The sequence below is a fragment of the Bos javanicus genome, chromosome 17 (genome assembly GCF_032452875.1).
Source record: "Bos javanicus breed banteng chromosome 17, ARS-OSU_banteng_1.0, whole genome shotgun sequence".
Lineage (NCBI taxonomy): Eukaryota > Metazoa > Chordata > Mammalia > Artiodactyla > Bovidae > Bos > Bos javanicus.
The window spans coordinates 62007819-62029339 of NC_083884.1; the positions used below are offsets into that span (position 1 = coordinate 62007819).

General features: G+C 46.1%; 1 protein-coding gene across 9 annotated transcripts in view; it reads right to left on the reverse strand.

Moving 5' to 3' along the window:
• The window catches only part of RPH3A (rabphilin 3A), a 293375-nt gene that overhangs the window by 24254 nt on the left and 247600 nt on the right, over positions 1-21521 (reverse strand). For all 9 annotated transcript variants that reach the window (XM_061384969.1, XM_061384968.1, XM_061384970.1 and 6 more), the window contains 6 exons: positions 6608-6737; positions 5018-5104; positions 4700-4871; positions 2685-2723; positions 2434-2586; positions 478-564 (listed from right to left, as the gene is read on the reverse strand). In XM_061384969.1, coding sequence (XP_061240953.1) covers positions 478-564; positions 2434-2586; positions 2685-2723; positions 4700-4871; positions 5018-5104; positions 6608-6737 — 668 coding nt within the window. The remainder of the gene's footprint in view (positions 1-477; positions 565-2433; positions 2587-2684; positions 2724-4699; positions 4872-5017; positions 5105-6607; positions 6738-21521) is intronic.

The following is a 21521-nucleotide window of genomic DNA, read 5'->3' on the forward strand; positions in this document are numbered from 1 at the left end:
GCCACTATTTCTTGCTGAATCTCACATACCTGTCTGAGAACATTTGCCTTTTTGTTAAAGTCCAAGGTCCTTAAATTTTCCTTGAGAGAGAGTTTATGATAACAACTTCTCTCAGTTATGTTTTTAAAGGAGGTCAATTTGAAGAAAATGTTAAGGAAATAAGAGGGCAGATGGTAGACGTATGTGGTGAGAATTGAGAGCAGAGTGACAGTACTGGAAGGTGGGACACCCTGGGGGATGAAATACTGTCACTTCTTGCGTTTAGGTGGATATGATGCTACCCACCCCCTCCCACCCATGCTGGGCTCCCAGCCTCATTCTATTCTAGTAGTACTCATTCTAAGGGTCTTGAAAGAGTTTAGAGTTTGGCAGTGGCTGTAGCTTTTCACAAAGCCCAGCGGATTCTGCAAGCAAAGGTGGGAGGTATTGTGGTCACAGCTGAGTGACGACCTGGGTGGGCAAGTGGGTGGCAGGTACCTGGTTGCCCCGGCTGGGGAGGTGCCGGGCTCTGCATTGAGGCTGGGGCAGGTCTAGAAGCCTGGACTGAGTTGGCCCGTCTCAAACCTGAAGGGGAAAGAAAAGAGCCTGTCATGTTACACACACACACAGACACGTGCACACACATGCAGTCAAAGCAGGAAGAAGCTTGGGATTGGTGAGCTGGCATAAGGTATAGTCCTCTGGGTATGAACTGGAGGCAGCTCCCTGATATTCTCAGCTCTTTCAGACCTTCTACTTCTCCCCTCAGTGTGTTCTATCTTTTCAGTACTTAGATCACCCTGAGCAACTCACAGCAGCAACATGGGTATTGAAAAGCCCAGGTTCTGTGATGTTGCTCCCAACATCTATGACTTTGCACAAATGACCTGTCCTCTCTGGGCCTCAGTCTCCTCATCTGTCAAATGGGATAACAGTACCTAGCTCACAAGGCTGTGGTGGAGACACATAATGATACAATACATGCAAAGTGCTCAGAACAGTGCCTGGCATGTAGTAAACATTCAAAATCTGGTAGATTTTAAAAATCAATTCGGAATTTATTTTGGTACTTATGTCAAGCAGATTTCTTTTTTTTTTTTTTTCTTGTCGCACCTTGTGGCGTATGGGATCTTAGTTCCCAAACCAGGGATCAAACCCGTGCCCCTCCTACAGTGAAAGCATTGAGTCTTAACCCCTGGATGGCTAAGTAAGTCCTGAAAGACTGTTCTTACCTTCATGAGGACTTAGTTTTGCATCCCAGATTTTTCTTTTATAAGCTATGTGTCTTTGGGCTGGTCACTCACCCTCACTGAACCTCAGATGCTTCATGCAGGCAATAACTCTACCCACTTGATAACAATGGGCTGATGGCTTATTTATAATAACTTATTTAATTTCACACCCTGTGAGGTAGGTGCTTTATGAGCTCCATTTTACAAATGGGTAAACTGAGGCACAGAAGGGTTAAGGAGCCCACCTAATGTCTCCTGATTAGTTAGCAGCAGAGCCAGGGTTTGAAGTCAGGTGTTTGATCTCTGGAATCTACCTGAGACTTTTAGGTGCTACTGCCTCTTGCTGAGCTGCTGGGGGATCAAATGTGGATGATACCCATAGCAGCTCCTGGTACCCAGAAGCTAAGACATTCCCGGAAGAATGCCTTGTCCTCGCTCACCTCACTGAGCTGGATCCTACCTTTCCTGAATTTACATCTTTAAAAAAAATGTATAACTTTTATTTCCAGAAGTAAAAATGTGTAGGCTTTATAGTAAATCCTCTTTTTTTTTTTTTTTGGCTGCAGCCTGTGGCATGTGGTGGAGAAGGAAATGGCAACCCACTCCAGTACTCTTGCCTGGAGAATCCCATGGATGGAGGAGCCTGGTGGGCTACAGTCCATGGGGTCGCAAAGAGTCAGACACGACTGAGCGACTTCCCTGTGGCATGTGGGATCCTTGTTCTCCAACCCAGGATGAAACCGTGTCTCCTGCATTGAAAGCATGGAGTCTTAAACGCTGGACCACCAGGGAAATCCTGATTATTATTATTATTATTTTTGCCCATGCTGAGTGGCTTGTGGGATCTTAGTTCCCTGACCAGGGATCAAACTCATGCTCCCTGCAATGGAAAGTGTTGAGTCCTAACCTCTGGACCACCAGGTAAGTCCTGAATTGAAACCTTTTTCACAGGAGAGATGCTTGAATGCTCAGAACAGAAAGTACTTGGCCACCTCTGGCTGGAACTAACTAATCCCCAGGTCTTATCTCAGGGTCCTGCATTATTGTTTGCTTGTTCATTTTGATCTTTGTTCATCCATCCATCGACTCACCCAATCATTCAACAAGTGTTCACTGAATGTCTACCAATGGCCAATGAATAAACGGATAAAACACTGTCCTCCCCATTCCTTTTGTTTCTCTTCCTCCAGGAAGCCTGTCCGGCTTTGCCCAACTCTCTCACCTGCTGGGCTCTGGCTGGGGTCCCCAGCAGCCATGCCGTGGCCCTGGTCCCAGCTGTCTGAGTCCCGGCCAGAGGAGCTCATTCGTGCCTCAGAGGCCCTGCGCACAGGAGGCCCGTAGCTTCCTCGCCCAGGAGCAGAAGTCATGTCAGGGCCTGGAAGGAAAGCATGAATTGAATGCAGAAAGGGCACCTGAGGAATGGGGGAAAGGACTCCTGTCCCCAGAGTAGAAGACAGAGTCGGCAGAACCCACCTGTCTTCTGACCTGGGCCCCTCCTGTCTTCAGTGTCACCTGCAGAGAGAGAAAAAACTGACCAGGGGTATGTATTTGATGTTTTTGAAGAGGCATCATTTAGGAGCTCACAAAAGGGTCTGTCCACCATTCCTCAGAGCTAAAAAAAAAAAAATTAAAAATTTCCTCTCCCAACTTCCCCTCTAATGTAGAGACTGCCTACAATATCACATTATTTCCTTTGCAAATGAGTTGGGATCATCAGTTCTGTATTCTTTCTAGAATGTGCTTTGTTCACTTACTTTGATTTTCCCCAGGATTCATCAGGCATGCTCCAACCTCAAGCCCTTTGCAAGCGATATTCCCAAAGATTTTATGGGCACTTTTAACCACCTTGGTCAGTTTCCCCCAAGTATCATCTCTTCAGACAGCCCTTCTCTGACCATTCTGCCCAACATGAAGCTTCTATCCCCTCTACCTGTTTCACTTCTCTTCCAGGCACCTATAACTACCTGATATTTATTGTATTTGCATTAGCTGTTTGTTGAGCATCTGTTTGTCCCACTAAACTTTAATTGCATGAAAGCACGGGTTTTATCTGCTTCATTCACTGACTCCCTGGGGCTTAGAACAGAGCCTGGAACTCACTAGGTGTTCAGTAATTGCTTGTTAAAAGAATACTGAAAGCTCATATCATGGGCATAATTCTAAATCTATTATGTATGAAATATCATTATGTCTTAAAAAATGTACATGCCTTAATTTAAAAATATTTCATTGCTTAAAAAATGCCAAAACAATTGCCATGGTAACATCAAAGACCAAAAAATGATCACAAATCATTTTTGTGTGTGTGAAAAACTGCAATTACTGTGAAGTGCAATAAAGCAGGTGCAATAAAACAAGCTGTGCCTGTAGCATCTCATTTAATCTTCAAAATAACCCCTTGAATTATTAACCTCATTTTATAGATGAGGAAAGAGTTTCAGAGAAGTTAGATTACTCATCCAAGCTAACACAACTTGTAGGCTGCAAAGCTGGAATTCAAATTCAGGTATTCCTGGGCTCAGCTACTCAAGATGTTGACAGTTACGCTATGCAGTCTTCTCATCTTAGAGGGAGTAATGCTTAACCAGGGAGAAAGATGCTCTAGTGATGGAAACCCAGGGCTACAGAGTATGTTGACAGTTTGGTGAGTCTCTGCAAAGAGCAGAAATTGCTCATGCCTTGCCAGGATAAAAGTATTTGTTGAGTGCCTTCTGAGTGTCAGACATGTTACTGGGTGCCTTGAGAACCTATGATTGGGCACTTCAATTTTGGCGACCTTCAACTATAACATTCCTTTCAGAAGTACTGCCTGCACTCAACTCTGGAATTGTCGTTCAGACCAGTTTTTATCACTTCATCAAAAGTACTGCAAGAGCTTTATGTGGTCAGTCTTGGTGGTCTTATTAAATTAAAATGTGTTCTATTGAGGTTACATTTTTTTTTTACTGTTTTGTCACTCTTTTTATTATCATTTTAATAATTAATAAAAATAGATAATAGTGATAATATCCATAGTAGCAGTAATTTTCTTTTTGCTAATTTCCTTTTTATTCATCTTTCACTTTTAATTAGTCCAGTTTTGGATTTGCTGGTGATTGATATAAGAAATATCAGGAGAAAATAAGGCCTTTTCAGCAAGCCTCCGATCCCCTGTCCTCCGGACTCCAGTGTGTGTTTTGGTGCTGGGAGCCTTTCTTAGTTCCTAATTTTGACTTCCATCTCTGCTGTACCTCTAAATACTCCATCAGGGATGACAACAAAGCCTTTTGGGAGCCTGGCATTGCTGGAGAGTTCCCTGTGCTACTCTCTTGATAAGGGTTCATAGTGAGTTGTGAAAGGGACATAGGAGTTCTAGACCGAAGCCCAGAGGCTGGCTGGCTATCCACCAGCTGGGCAGAAACACAGACATGATGTCAGGACACCCTTCAGGTAGACCAGTTAGCCAAGATCTGCCCTTGGTCCTGAAAGAAGCAGCTGTATTTTCCTACCTCGAGTTGGAGCCCGGGCAGGGTGCTTGGGCTCAGGAGTGGGCTGCTCAGGGGCAGCGGGCACAGGCTCACTGACTGGCTGCTGGGGCTTGTTCTTCTTTATGGGCATAGGCTGTGGGAGGACCTGTTTGGGGAAGCCCTTGAAGAACCATGCTCCAGAGCGCTTCCACACCTGGACGAGGAGAGGTAGAAGATGAAGGCATGGCAGCTGAGCACTATTGCTCCTGTCTTGATGAATGCTAATTTTCCACTCTGCTCCCTGTCCTCAGAGCACCGACACAGTAGGCTCCAGGAGCCAAATGGGACCCGTCCACTCACCTCTCTCTGCTCGATGCAGATTTTGCAGAGCCACACAGGGTGTGGGCGGTTGTTGGAGGTCTCCACCCCACACTTGGTGCAGACATTCTGGAGACAAAACACAGCCCAGTGCACACTTAAGATATGTCAGGCTCGGAACTGCTGGCAATCAGAAATGGCTGGGAAGGGTGGCAATGAAGCCCCATTCTCCCTTGTTCCTCACCTGCCTCCCATGACCAAGGCCAGTTAGAATAAAGTTCTAATTTGAGTCTTGATTTCTGATAACAAGAACTGGAGTCATTCCCAAGCCCTCAATGCAGGGATTCTCCAAGAGTCTCTGTGGGGCCTGAGTTTTCAGCATCCACACCAGGGAGATCATTGACATAATTCTTTAAAGAGCGACTATTTATCTGTTTCTTACTTTATTTCTTCTTTCTTTCCCAAATGAACTGGAGACAACCTAGACTATGACTACAGATTCAACTCCTTACAAAGAAGGGAGTTATCTGAGTACATGTTGTGACTATGTGATGGAACATTATACTTTTGGCTGAGTTTCCTGCCAATCAAAACAAACAGGTCACAAAATTCTCACTATCTAGTTGGCTACAGAAGGCAGGTTTTTTGGAGTAGATAACCTTCCCCCAATATTCCATTCTAAATGCTAATTGGGACCCCAAGTAGGAGAAGTCAGGTGATATTATGGATCTCTCCAGCTGGATTGTTCCCTTGAATTCCTTTCCTGGGAATCAGACGGACCCAAGGACAGTGTGTTTCTGTCCTGGAATGGTCAAGTGCAGACAACCTGAGCAGAGGGTACAAGGTGGAGAGCATACAAGCCCCAAGAGTGAATGCTTGAGGCTTTCCTGCCAGTCCAGTGGCTAGGACCTCATCTTCCAATGCAGGAGGTGTGGGTTTGATCCCTGGTTGGGAAGCTAAGATCCCACATGTCTCATGGCCAAAAAACCAAAACATAAAACAGAAGCAATATTGTAACAAATTTAATAAAGACTTTAAAAATAGTACATGTCAAGAAATCTGAAAAAAAAAAAAAAGAGTGAATGCTTAAGAAGACCAAAGTCTAACTTGGCCTAACTTGGCTAGAGAGGGGCTTTCTAAAATGGCTTGTACGGTAACCCAGGGTAGAGCTTGCTGTGTATGCTGTCCATGTACACATGTATAGGCATAAGCCCAGCAGTTTTTTTTTTTTTTTTTTTGGCCACATGGGATCTTAGTTCCCCAATCAGGGATTGAACCTGCACCCTCCCATGGCAGAATCACTGAGTCTTAACCACTAGACTACCAGGAAGTCCCCCAGTATGCTCTTTAGGATGACCAATATCTTGCTGAGCCAGAATACCTGTAGGTTCAACCATAGTTCATGTTCTGCCTCATTCTCCCAAGGTCATACTGTATGAAGCAGAGCTCCAAGGGTACAGACGGGTCAGCATGACATCTAGGGGAGGAACCATGAACAGGCACAAGAGCATGCTAGAAGGAATCAACCCAAGCTCCATCCCTAAGAGCAAAGGCCCCCAAAAGGCTGGACCCCAGGCTTAGGCCCTCTGCATGGGATGTGCAGGGAAGCAGGGAAGGGGAGGGAGACGGTACCTTCTTACAGTCCTCACACACCACACAGGCGGAGCCCAGCATCCCCAGCTGTTCTCCACACAGGATGCAGCGGTTCACCCCGTCCCCGGCCACGTTCTTCCTCATGTTCTCTAGGCGGTCCACCAGGCGCCTGGAAGCAGAGTCAGGGTTATATGGACCTTACAGGACCAGGGACCACCAGCATCTCCCTCAATACCTGGCTGATGGCTTTAACCTTCTCTGGGGCACATATTCTTGAGTATCTGATGATGACTAATTGGGCCACTCCCCAGAAAAAAGGTACACACATTCTGATATATTTCAGAACATCATGGAACCCCTTTCCTGTACCCAAAAGCCTATCTATTCTACTAACTTCAGATTAGGAACTTTAATCTTTTCTCCTGTCACCTCCTCCAGGGACATTGTCTTCTGAACTCCAGATTGTCTACACGATGTCTTCACTTGGGTCTCAAACTTGCACTTTCATCTCAACTCTTCATCTTGGCTGCTCTTCATTCCATCCCCAGGGAATCTGCTCCCATTCTCAGGAAGCAGTAGGACTATCCACTAACTTGCTCCAACCAGAAACCTAGAGGGTCTTCCTGAGCCCCTACTCTCCAGACCTTCAATGACCCTACCATATCTTATTGTATCTAACTCCATAACGTTTCCAGAATCCACCCACTTCCCTGTCTTCACCGCAGCCAAGCCACAGACATGTCCCCTCCAGATGACTGCAGGAACCTCTCGGTCTCTGTGTCTTCATTCATCTCCTTCTATTGTCTGTTCTCCCCACCACAGCCATGGAGAAATTCCTAAAACATAAATCTGATCATGGCACTCCCTCTTCCCCCTAAAACCTTTAGCTGGTTCCCATTCCACAAGGTTTCCGTGATCCTATGTGGTCTGGCCCTGGATAAAACCCTAAACTTCTTCTCCCTCTTAGTTTTACTTCAGTGTTATAGTTCAGTGGTTCTTTAAGTCTGATGACCAGACCATTAGCACCAGTGTCTCCTGGAAATTTGTCAGAAATGAAAATTCTTGGGCCCCACTCCAGAATAATCTAGTCAGAGAGTCTGGAGGGCAGGGCCTGGCAATCTGCTTTAGCAACCCCTCCAGGGGATTCTGGCAAAAGTTTCAGAACACTGCTCTGGTTACCCTGGTCTTCTTTGAGTTATAGTTTTCCTAACTGCCTCAGTGCTTCTGTACATTCTGTTCCTTGTGCCTGAAACATGCCTTTGCCCATTGCACATCTTTGTGATCTTTCTCTCTCTCGCACACACACACAATTTTCCTGTCTAGATCCCCCTTATCCTTCATATTCCATATATATTTCATATTCCAATATCCCCTCCCCTTAGAAAACTTCTCTGACTACCCATTTTATTTACTCTAATTGCAACCCTTCTGCATAGCACTTGCCACATGTATAAGTAATTGTGGGATTGTCTACATTAAGTAATTAATTAACTGTGAGTCCATCTCTAGACTATGAACTCCCCTGGGTCAGGGATCTTGTCCTCAGGGCCAGAACAGTGCCTGGTCCACAGTGAGTGTTCACACATGATGGTCAAATGAATGAATGAATGAATGAATGCAGCCCGCCTCCTAAATATGTAATCAGCAAAAGCAAGCTGAATTGAATGTCAAGTGACATATAATAGCAGCTTATACTTACTGAATACATAGTGCTTATTATACGCTTGGCATGGTATGAAGTGCTTTGCCATCCAACCCTAGGAGGTACTATTAATAAGCCATTTTGCAGGTAAAGAAAGTGAGTCACTTTCTTTAAAATTAAATTACTTGCCCAAGGTCACACAGCTAGGAAGTAGCAAAGCTAAAACTGAAACCCATGTATCTTATGTGCTACACTGTGTGTGCGTGAGTGTGTGTCTGTTAGTCATTCCGTCATGTCTGACTCTTTGCAACCCCATGGACTGTAGCCCGCCAGGCTCCTCTGTCTATGAAATTCTCCAGGCAAGAATATTGGAGTGGGTTGCCGTTCCTTTCTCCAGGGGGATCTTCCTGTGCCAGGGACTGAACCCAGGTCTCCTGCATTGCAGGCAGATTCTTTACCTTTTGAATCACCAGGGAAGCCCATGTGTTATGCTAACCCTTCTCAAACTTAATGTGCATACAAGTCACACTGGTATCTTGTTAAAATGCAGATTCCAAGGCATCAGGTCTGGGGTGAGGCCTGAGGTGTGTGTTTCTAGAAAACTCCCAAGTGATTCCACACTATGCTACTGGTCCCAGAACACACTCTGAATAGCACAAGGCTGCACATAATGACTCTATCTGTGGGGGCATCCTGCTTCAATCTCAAGTGGGTTGTTTTTGACACTTCCCACCAGCCTGAGGGGCTTCCCAGGTGGCGTTAGTAGTAACCCACCTGCCATCCCTGCAGGAGATGTAAGAGACACAGATTTGATCCCTGGGTCGGGAAAATCCCCTGGAGAAGGAAATGGCAACCTCCAGTATTCTTGCCTGGAGAATCCCCATGGACAGAGGAGCCTGGAGGGCTATAGTCCATGGGGTGGCAAAGAGTTGAGCATAACTGAAGCAACTTAGTATGCACACATCAGCCTGAAGTCATCTCCTGCTTTTTCCCTCAAACAAAACCTTATTGTTTCCGTTCCAGCCACTGCCAGTGGACTCAGATGAAGTTGGACCCTGCGCACCCCTCCACGTGCTGGCTGTCAGCTGTGGACACCAGAGGCGTGAGAACCACTGGGATGGCACTTGGGCATCACAGGGTCCAGGAGGTCCCTGGCCAGCCCTGCTGGCAGCTACCTGATGCTGATTCTCCCCACAGCCATCTCTCCTCGGTCCCGCCATCCGCTCAAAGCGCTCTAGTCGCTGTGTTATAAATAGCAGCTTCTCTGTGTTCCATTCAACAGGGGAGCCCACAGAGGAGCCAAAAGCAGCTTGTGGGCGCTAGAGCCTACTGTGACCCTGATCAGACAGGGCTGTTTAGGGAGGCAGCATGTGAAAAAGCAAAGACAGCACGCTCTCTTCCTCTGCCTCTGCCCCAACCCTTCCCACATTTTCCCTAGAAATGGTTTTTATAGGATGATGCAATGATGCGAGGTAACCAAATCCAGGGGCTCCCGGTGCTGTCTCAGTACACCAGTAGCCAGTGTCTACTGAGCACTTACAATGTGCCAGGCACAGAGGTGAGCACTCCACGTGGATTTCCTCAACAAATCCTTCCAGCAGCACTGCAAGCTGAAGACTATTCTTTTCCTCATTTTCCAAATTTCCTCAACAAATCCTTCCAGCAGCACTGCAAGCTGAAGACTATTCTTTTCCTCATTTTCCAAATGAGAAAAGTGAAGCACAGAGAGGTGAATTGAGGTACTCAAGTCACACAGCAGGGAGGTGGGTAGGGAAAGCCTGAACTCAGATTCAGGCAGTCTGGCAGTATGGTTTTTGAGTCCCTGTTCTTTTTTTTTTTCTACATTTAAGTAAATAAAAAATCTTAGTTCCCTGACCAGGCATGGGCCTGTGCACACCTGCAGTGGAATCATAGCATCTTAACCACTGGACCACTAGGGAAGTCCTTCAAGTCCCTGTTCTTATTCAGACCTTGCTGCTGCTACTGCCGAGCAGAGCCATGGGGACCTTCTTGAACAGTCCAGTCTCCCCCTGCTCTGTTCCGTTGCCTTTCTCACATCAGTGGGGCCTCAATCACTGGTAGGTACCAAGTTGCACACATGATTCTATCTCTTTTGCCTCGGACTTCTCAGAAGTTGGGATAAGACACCCAACAACTGAGCTGCCATCTTGTTCCCCTAAAGAGTCCCCGATGTAGGATGGAGAAATCTGGATGTTAGCCTTGAATTTTGCCTCTCTGGGATGCAATTTCCTCATCTGTAAAGGAGAAGGTGTTGGGCTAAGTTGGTCATTGTCAAATTGTGTTTTATGGCACCCCAGGGGTTCCTCAGAGACCATCTTGGGGCCACTCACTGGAGTGGTATAGCGGGAGTAATGCTGAGAGACATTTCATTCAGAGTATATCTGTGCTTATCTCTTTCATTTGTTGCTGAGAGATATTTCATTCAGAGTATATCTGTGCTTATCTCTTTCATTTGTTTGAGCTTTTGGATTAGATTTCCTTCAGAAAGTTGGTTCCACTATTTAAAGAAACAGTTTGAAGTTATCTGGAGCAGACAGATTTGAAGATGCTTTTCAATGCCATAGAATTACCAAATGTTACGTGACAATGGTAAGCTAATGGAGGCAGGGGATGGTAATTGCACAGTGTCATATATATATTTTTCTTTTTTGGGGACACATATTTGTTTTCACATTTTTTCCCCTTCATCCACAGCCAGATGAAGTGATTAATCTAGCCAGAAAGTAGTTACATTTTGTTCTTCTCACTCTATCAGTGGTGATGATGGTGGTAAAGGGGGCAGTCCCAAGGCACAGAGAGCACTAAGCCTGGGCTAGAATCTAGTTCTCTGCGCCAGTAAACCATCTTTGCTTTCCATGAGTTCCCCTCGTGGCCTTCTGCCTCGAGTCAAGCTTTGCCAACCCAGCTCAGGAAGAGAGCATGGGCTAGATGACCCAATTCTAAACTGCAGCATACTTTACTCAGGAAACCTAGAAGGCTCAGCTGCCGCCACTTGCAAACCCACACTCTTGCATCCCTCTCAAGATGCTTGCTCCTTCCATCATTCAGTCCTCAACTCCAAAAGGCCCCATTAACACGCATTGTACTGGGAGTGTCTCATTAGCTTATATCAGTGGCAGCAAACGGCATGGAAAAACAGATTGAAGATCATTATCCAGATCTCTCAGCATAGCGACCCTTGTTATTTGTGAATTCAGTACAGACCAATAAAGAGAGAGGTAGTGGAGTAGGGTTGGGCAGACCTTCCTTCTCTGCTCAAAGACAGGGATGAACAGGGTGGCAGGTGTGGGGGTGTTTCCTGTAGCCTGACCATTCGGACAATCTCTCTGCAGCCCCAGATGCTAGGGCCTCAACAGGGAGGGCCTGAATAGCCAAGGAGCATAAATTTGGAAATAAAACTTTGCAGGGAACTAAGTCCAAATTATGTCATGAAGACCATGAGTCATAGATGAGTCTATCCCGGTGATAAAATATTTCAGTTTCTTCACCCCATAAGGAATGTTTCTTGTTACCAGTCTTGGCAGGAAAGTCCTATATGCACTATGAAAGATGCCTGTAACCCTCAATGCATGTTAATGACCCAGAAGAATTAAAAAAAACAACAACAACCAACGCCTGGGGTCCCAGCTCTAAAACTTCTCAGTTATGGATTTGATTACACTCGGAAACCAGTATTTCAGCCTATGGTCCTGTTGACAGCCACCGCATGCGGGTATGTTCTGCAAATGGATGGTCCATCTAGATTACCCTAGAAGAGTGTTCAACATTCAGATTCTATGGGACTGGGATGGGTTCCAAGTGTCTGTAGTTTGGAGTAGCTCCCTATGGGATCCTGGTGCTGGTGAATTTTTGGCCACATTTTGAGAAATGCTTCGGTAGGGAAGGAAGCAGTGGGACAAATCACACAAGAAAATGCTCTCCTCGTTATGTTAAGTGGAGGAAAACCCCCCAAATCCATGCAGAACTGTGATCGTGATACAAGGCTGGGTTTGGAACATGCTCATCTGAATACATGTGCCTAGTGTGCATCAGGCCAAAAAAAATATTAGAAAAGAAACACACTGAAATATTCACAATGATCACTTCCAGGTGGTGGGATTATGAGTAACTTTTACTTCCGTCTTTAATACCTGTGCTACCCTCTTCCCTTAAGCACCCAGTTAGCTGGACTCCTCTATACTTTCTTAACTTTCTATGATAAACATGAGCTACTTTATGTTAGACAATAAAATTAGCATTTTTGGAGATAGAGAACATGTAAGCCAAGGGTTAAAACCATGGCCTTAAATCCTACCCCTCATCCAGGCAATGACCTAGAAAAAGCTTTGTGCTCTGCGTGCTTTCACCCAAACAAAATGTGAGCACTTAGATGAGATGCACCTCAAGCTTCCTCCCCTGGGCAACACTCAGGGATTCTCAGATGCTGAGGCTAAAGCATCAAGATTTCTTCTTGTGTTTTGAAACTGAAGGACCTTTACTGACAGAGAAGACCCATCCACATCGGCAGGCTAGCTTTGTTTGCCTGTCTAATGTCTCCACATTAAGCGCCCAATTAGCTGGACACTGTACGTGGCTGTCACTCTCTAGTTATGTCTTTACATGCCCGATTAACTTTATGATTCCTACTCGTGCCTCAGATCCAGGAAACCCATCCATCACCAGGCTGGGTGCTTAAGGGGAGCTGATGGTTATTCAGTGAAGTTGGGTGGGCATCTCCTGTTTCCCAGGATGTTTCTGGAGGCACCAGAAAGGTTAATGGTCTCCTCCTCTGGGCACCAACAGACAACCCCTGGAGGTGGTGGGAAGTGGATTCCCAGGGTGCTCTGACCTTGCTGTCCAAATAGACGCAGATGGGCTATTCATTCATGTGACGAAAATTTATGGAGAAACTATGTGACAGTAGACAGCGAGGACACAACGGGGAGCAGAACAGATGAGGGGCCTGGCGTCGTGGAGCTGGCATTCTAGAGACTCGGACATTTTTACATGATCACATCGATCATCATAATTAAGCTCAGAGAAAGTACTCTGCAGAACAAGCTGTGAGAACTCAGAGGGAGGGACATTAAGTAGGATGGGGCCTCAGAGAAAGTGACCGCTGAAATGAGACCTGAGGATAAAGAGGAGCTGGACCAGTAAAGAGGGTGAGGAAAAGCACTGGAAGAAGAAGGAACAGCAAGTGCAAGGGAGTTGAGAGTTGCTTAACAGGGCTTGGGCGGAACGGCAGAAGATGAGTCTGGAGGGGTGGCCAGGGGCCATTCCCTGCAAAGTCTTGAGTCTAACAGTGATGGGAAAGCATGAAAGGGCTTTCGGTAGAGGAAACCCAACTTCCCCCATTTTGAGACAATGTATGGACATATGAATGGAGCCCCTGGAGTCTTGAAACAGTGAGTTTCAAATGCCAAAGTGGTTCTAGGTAGAATGAGGCAGGCAGGTTACCAGACTTTGTCTACACATGGGAGGGACCAGGTCTCTTGAAACTATAAGATTGTCCCCAGTGGCTCTAATTCAGTGGTGACAGTGTATACTAGCAGGAAGCCTCTGAGATGCCATTGCATGCTAGCTGGCTTAAGGAGCCCCTCTGTGTTAGCTTCTTAGTGCTGCTGTCACAAATTACAGCCTAGTGGCTTATGACAGCACAAAAGTCCTAGAGATTATATACCTGACACAGGTTTCACTTAGTCAAGGCACTGGCAGGCAGGGCTGCGTTCTTTCTGCAAGCTCTAGAACATCTGTTCTTTGCCTTTTCTAATTTCTAGAAGCTGCCCACATTCCTTGGCTTGTGGCTTCTCCCTCCATCTTCAAAGCCAGCAGTGTAGCATTTGCCAATCTTGCTGTTACCCTCCCACCTCTCTCTTATAAGGACCCATGTGATTATATTGGCTATTCCAGGGTAATCTCTGTATCTCCAGATTCTTAATCATACCTGCAAAGCCTCTTTGGCCATGGGAGGAACATAGCCGCAGGTCCCAGGGGTTAGGATGTGAACATCTTTGCAGGGCAGCATTATTCTACCCACTACACCTATATTCCTGCCCCATCTGACATGCAAGTTCTGTTTCTACCTGGTTCAGGTCAGAATCAGATTCAAGTCCTCTTCTCTGGAGCAAAGTTTGGGCAGTTCCTCCCTGCCTGGCTGTGGATGTCAGAAAAATCAAGTTTTTGGACCCTGTGAGTTTCTGATCACCTTCTCTGGGTACTCGACCCCAGGAAAACATAGTCTCTCCACACATGCACACGCACATGAACACTTGCACACACACACACACACACACACTCTTTGAAAATTAAGAAATGTGAGGCACTTATGATGCAGGAGTTGGGGTGTCCATTCTGCAGTGACCTTGCTTGGGTGCACAGTGGACTTTGGGCTTTGGACTTTGCGATTTCCTGGCTCTGAGACTTTAAGAAAGTTACATAACCTTTCTGAGCTTCTGTTTTCCATCTGTAAATGTAATGAAAACAAAGTCCTTGCCACCTGGAATTGATGCAAAGATAAAACGAGAGTGTTTGTAAAATGCCCGGAACACGGTAACTACTCAGTTGTGGCTGCTGCTAATTATTTCTTCTGGAAATTTGTAGCTTTAATAGCTCCCTATGCTCACATTTTTTTTTCTGTGTAACCAGGGTGCTAAAATCTGCACATGAAATCCATCTTTCTAAAGCTTTTAAAGAGGCTGCCGTGACTAGAAACTGACAGAACTCATGTGCCTGTCTCTAACCACACACACAGATGGAACCTACAACCACACAGGAACATGGGTGTGATTGTCACCCGCATACAGAGCATGCTTTCACACACACACAGCTGTACACACTCTGCTTTTGCAAGGAGCCTAGCTCTAGTTGGCTGCCTTCTGCAGACAAGGATACCAGCCAACTGCAGATCTGATACTGCTTTTTGGTTGAGCTCAGGCTTCCTCCAAAAAATCCAAATTGGCCCCAGAAATGTTCAGGCAACTGCTTTAGCACTTTCAAACCAGCATTGCTGCAACATCTTGATGAATGTTGAAGAGAAGCCTAATAGATGTACAATTGCTCCAGAAAGTAGTTTAATGGGGTGAGCTGCAGAGCTGAGAAGAACACCCTGCCTGTGAAGGTGTGTTGGCTGTATGTGCTGGTCCCTGAACTGGTGAGGAAAATGGTGAAAAGCTGGGCCTCCATCACTGATGGTGTGGAGACAGAGAGCTGCCTTTAGAGCCATGATGGAGCGCGATTGCACGATGGTTCGGAAGACGCAGCGGAGTGAGAGTGCATCATGTTGTTTCTCTCTCTCTCTCTCCCTCACGTGCACACTCCATTAATTCCAGAGTCATGCTGCTTTCCCCATCACCCTAATTGCCAAGTGGGGAGATGCTACCACTAGGTTTATTAGACTTGGCATTTCCTGAAGTCTAGTCTGGGTCATCTAGACTGTGAACATGGCTGCTCTGAAGGGGGCTGGTCTAAGACTCCAACGCCAAGGTCTCTCGGGAACCTGTCCTTAAATGACTAAGTCCTTCCATCATGAAGCCATGCTGCTGGCATGCAGAGTGCATGCAGTTCAGACTCATTAATTTCTACTGCTGTTTATTACCGTCACTAGCTGGGGAGCTGTTGATCCTACTCTGTCTCCTTGATGGATTGGTCAGTGGGATTCCTGTCTGGACCCCAGCACTTTGGGGAAGGGGGTCACCGCGGGTCAGGGTTGGAGCCAAGAGAGAAAGCCCGAGGGCTCCGCTGGGCTAATGTAGTCAGCCAGGCAAGGAACTGGGTCATTTAAACCCAATAATAGCAACAGTTATCTGGTGCTGTGCTAAGCATTCCTTGTGCATTGTTTTCCTTAAGCCATACAACCTGTGAGGTCAGTTCCATTATTCACTCCTATTTTGGGGGGCGGGGAAGGAGGCACACAGACAGAAAGTCACTTACCAAGGGTACACAGCCAGCAGGTGGCCGAGACTGGAGGCTGGGTCTAGCTACTTGGATGCTGTTACCCGCTTTGGAAGAATGAAGCCTTTGTTTCTTTTCAGTGCTTACAGTTGGGGCTCCTCCTAACTCCTGCACCTGCCCTTTCTTGTCATGGAAAGTAGGGTTGAGAGAATACGCTGCTGAGGCCCACAAGGGACAGTGAAGGGTGAACTGCCCCACTGTAGGAAGAAGTGTGCGACACTCAATCTTTTAACCTGAGTGAATATATAAGACACCCTGTAAATTATTCACTTCCCTGAAGCTCTGAAGTCATTTGTCAATTGCCTTCCCTACCTGCACCTCTGAAAGGCAGTAAGATAATGTGGAAAGACAGATTCAAGTTCAGAGTTTGGTTTGGCCATGAAAAGACTGTGTACCCCTGGGCAACTGCCTTAACCTCTCTGAACTTCAGTCATCTCATCTGTGAAGTAAAGACAGTAGTCTGTCACTCTGAGAGGACATAGTAGGGATTAAAGGTAATGCAATATATTTGAAAGTTCCTAATAGAATGCTTGGCTATAAATGATTATCTCTCTATCAGTCAGTACAGTTCAGTCACTTAGTTGTGTCCAGCTCTTTGCAGTGCTATGGACTGCAGCATGCCAGGCTTCCCTGTCCATCACCAACTCCCAGAGCTTGCTCAAACTCATGGCCATCGAGTCGGTGATGCCATTCAACCATCTCATCCTCTGTCGTCCCCTTCTCCTCCTGCCTTCAATCTTTCCCAGCATCAGGGTCTTTTCCAATGAGTCAGTTCTTCACATCATGCGGCCAAAGTACTGGAGCTTCAGCTTCAGCATCAGTCCTTCCAATGAATATTCAGGACTGATTTCCTTTAGGATTGACTGGTTTGATCTCCTTGCAGTCCAAGGGACTCTCAAGAGTCTTCTCCAACACCACAGTTCAAAAGCATCAATTCTTGGGCACTCAGTTTTCTTTATGGTCCAACTCTCACATCCATACATGACTACTGCAAAAATCATAGCTTAAATCTCTCTATAGAATAGCAGAATAGGCATCTAACTCTGAAGCCAGCCAGTCTGGGTTTGCAATCCCAGTTTGCTTATTAGCTGTGCAACCCTGGGAAGTTGCTTAACCTCTCTGTCCCTCAGTTGCCTCATCTGTAAAATGGGAATGATAATAATATGGCTTAATGCATAAAGCTGTTGTGAGGGTTACATAGATGAATCTGCTTAAAGCTTTGAGTACCCTGCCAACATATGGTGTTTGTAAGGGTGAACTATTATTATTTCCCTAGAAGTTGAGTTATGGTTGCAGAAAAATTCTCATTTGTTTCTTCTTCCTTTTTTGAGTCACTCAGCAAGAAGGCTAGAGCAGTGATTCTCAACAGGGCGTGATTGTGCCCATCAAGGGGGCATTTGGCGATGTTGGGAGACATTTTGGACTGTCACAGCTTGGTAACAGTCCCAGTTACTACAGGCATCCAGTTGGAGGGAGCCAGAGGGAGCTGCTAAAAAATTCAGGGCACAGAACCACACCCACCAGAAAGAATTATCTGTCTCCAGATGTAAATAGTGCCAAGGTTCAAGAACCTTGGGTTAGATGGAGATGGACATAGTCCAACTCCAACTCCCCACTTTATAGATGAGGTCTGGTAAACCTCAAAGTTAAAATTATTCAATGAGAGACTTAGTCAGTTGGGTTTAGAATTATCCAACATGCATTCATTTGCTCTCTCCTTTTTATGCCAGGCACTGGACTGCTTAACGAATTAGGAAGACATCTGTTTTCACTGGGGGCTTCCCATATAGCTCAGCTGGTAAAGAATATGCCTGCAATGCAGGAGACCCCGGTTCGACCCACTCTAGTATTCTTGGGCTTCCCTGGTGGCTCAGCTGGTAAAGAATCCACCTGCAATGCAGCAGACCTGGGTTTGATCCCTGGGTTGGGAAGATCCCCTGGAGAAGGGAACAGCTATCCACTTCAGTATTCTGGCCCAGAGAACTCCATGGACTGTACAGTCCATGGGGTCGCAAATAGTCAGACACGACTGAGCGACTTTTCACTCATTCACTCACTGTTTTCATCTTGTGCAAACAGATTCCATATATTATTAAGGATACATGGACATAACAAAGTGTTGATCTGATCCCTTGAAAAACTGAGGTACTACTCAGTGTTTCTCAACATTTGGGGGTTCAGAATCCCCCCAAACCTGATGACATCTATGAATATTTCTTCTTAAAAATGAACACATACACACAGATAACTATGTTTATAATATCAGGATGCCCCAGAACCCCTGAGTTCTATCCACAGAATGTCTAGGACTCCAAGTTAAAAAAAAAAAAAATGTAGCAGGGTGGCTTGCTGTCAGCTTGTCAAGCCATAGGAAAGATGCCTAGCTAATTAGATGCAGCAAATTCCAAGCAGTATTACTCACTTCTCCCTCTGTCCACACTTTGAGAAAAATTCTAGGCTAAGACTATAGGGGATGGTGGAACTGAGATGGGGAGGTGACAGAAATCCAACAGATTTTGTCAACAACAGTCTCCCAGTGTCTCTTTGACTTCCTCCTCCATCACAGTGTTTGGACACCAAGGTTAATGACAAATCCTAATTACTTCTTCGGATCCATCTGTTGAGGGACATCAACCTCGAATGGAAACCACCAGGCTGCCTGTCCCCTTGCAGACAGAATATATGAGCAAATGCCTTTGAGAGGCTCTGAAAGAAAGAAATATGATAAAGACATGGAGGAACCTACCAGGGAAACAAAACAAAAACAAAACCTGCACACACAAGTTTCCCCAGGCAAATGTTTAATTCCAGATTTAATATGCTTTAAAAGTCCTGTGGGCACCCTCTGGGTGTCTGTTCAATTCACAAAGGACCTTGGCACTCTCTTGAGAAGCACTCAGCATCCTTGTTTGTGTAGCCTGGCACCTCTGGTCATGGCTGATTGGATGAGAGGCAGGCACTTAGGGTGACCTGGACCAGAGTTCCTTTCTTGGGAATTTGGAATTAGGGCTAAGAAGAATTATAGCAATTGAAGAGGTATAGTTTGTGACTATATTTTCTAAGATGTGTATGAGAAGCAGAACTTTCGTGAGTCTAGGCTGTGTCCCTGTCCTTGCAACCCTTGAGATACCTCTGAAACCTTGTATTCAATTCCCCTTTTTGCCTAATGGAGTAGAATCTCCAAAGAAAACTCCCATTTACAGCTTCTTTCCCTGGATGTGTAAGTCATTCTTCCAGGAAGAGGTGGATCTCTTTCTCCTCTCCAGTAGAACCCAGTGGAGTAATGCTCTACCAGTCCCAGACCCAGCTGTTAAGAATCCCGATGACTTCCATCTTTGCTTTCTTTGCCAGGTAAAGGAACTCAGGTCAGACGATTGAGTAAGAAAAGATTTCTTGGAAAGAGAGGGGCCATGCAGAGCACACTGTGTGAAAGGATTGGAGCTTTCCTGGCCCTTCCAGTCCAACCCAGTCACTCACTGAATGCAGTTGAAAGAGTGACCCCTTGCCCATGCTACGCGGAGCAGAAAATCAATCTGTCAGAGTCCTGCCTAAATTCTTAACCCACAGAATCATGAAAAATAGTAAATTGTGGTTGTTGGCAGTCAGTAAGTGTCGGGTGGTATGTGATGCGGTCACAGATAACTCAAACAGTCTACCTGGAATTAATTTCCTTTCTTGCAAGCCAAATGTTCTAACTAGTATAGAAAGTTTACAGCAGTCAGGCCATGCAAAATAAATTCTGAGATCCCATTTAGCCTTGAATAAGGAATGTGGGGAAAAATGAGGCTCTTTAATGAGTTTCCCTTCTGGCTATCATCCTTCCCTCTAGGGATGCTGAAGAGAGCAGAGCTTGATTGTGGGCTGAGTAGTGAGTGAAGTTTTAGACACCCTCTTGGTCAAAAGCAAAGAGGCTCCAAGGCGAGAACCAGCTCTACTCAGCTGCATTGCCTGGGACTCCCTGGGGCATCTAACTCTAGCTAAACCGCCCCAGGGAGGCAGTGCTTCCTGGGACACCTGAGGCTGATTCTCACTTGGAATTCTCCACAGCCTTAGGACCATGGAGACAAGTTCTGACAGCTGTGGAGGTAGAAACAGGTTAGTAAGATCACTGGGAAGGAATCACTGGGCCAGTATAGAAGGGATTCTAGCTTCTAACTCCCCCAAAAGTGAGTGAAGTTGGTCAGTCATGTCCAACTCTTTTTGATCCCATGGACTATAACCTACCAGGCTCCTCTGTTGTGGAATTTTCCAGGCACAAGTACTGGAGTGGGTTGCCATTTCCTTCTCCAATGTCCTCTCCAAACCTAAGCTTTAAACGTTCCTATATTCTGCAGAGTCTAACAATTTTGAGGCCAGGCCTTCAGGAAAGACACCTAATAGGAGCATAATTCTGAGAGTCAGCCAGAGAGGGACATGTCTCTTAGCTCTGCGTGACTTCGGACAAGTGACCTAGATTTTCTAAGCCTCAGTTTCCTCAGCTGCAAAATGAGGATAATAATAGAACCTACTTGATCGGGCTGAGAGGAGCAGTTAATGAGTTAAGCCTATATGAAGTTTTTAGATTCAGTGTTTGGCACTCAGTAAATACTCAGCCTATAAACGGTACCCATTATAATGATTGCTTATTATGTAAACAATGACTTTGCATATCTCTCAGACGGGTGTTAGGTAACCGAAAAGGAAGTTCAGCATCACAGACCTGGTGTCTGGGCCCAGAAGGGGACACAGTTATATCCACAGGTTTAATAGAAAGAGCTCATTTGCTGAGAGGGGCAGCCAATAACATGGTACAGGGTCCTCCACCAGACCTTCCCAAATACTTTACAGTTGGATCAGGAAGGATTCTGAGACCCAGGCTGACCTGCCTTACTGGATGGGTGGGGAACTGAAGCCCCCAAGGCTCATTAACTGAGCCTCAGGTTCTGAAGGGGGAACCCCGATGGCACCCCGTTTTCAGCCTCACTCTGTGCCTGATGTGTTGCTCTCCTTTCATCTGACTCCACTTTGATCCTCTCCCAGGGAAGCGTGGGTTGAACAGGAATGAGGGCAGGTTCGAGCTCATAAGACACAAATAGCATGGCTTTGCCTCTGGCGATGCTACCAGCGAGGGCTGGCAGCTGGAAGGGTGCAGGGAAACAGCGGCAGCCAGAATCCTCCAGGACTGTCCTGCCTCCTGGCAGGATGAGAAAATGTAGTGTTTCAGCAAGGGGACACTCTGTCACCATGGGCTTGGTCCCGGCTTCACTGGAAGGCTCTCAGATCTCCTTCATGGGAAGCCAGGGGCTTGCCAAACCACAGTCTTGGGCATAATTCTAGAACGGAGGCCTTGGTCGGTGTAAAGAAACGCATTTCCTCAGC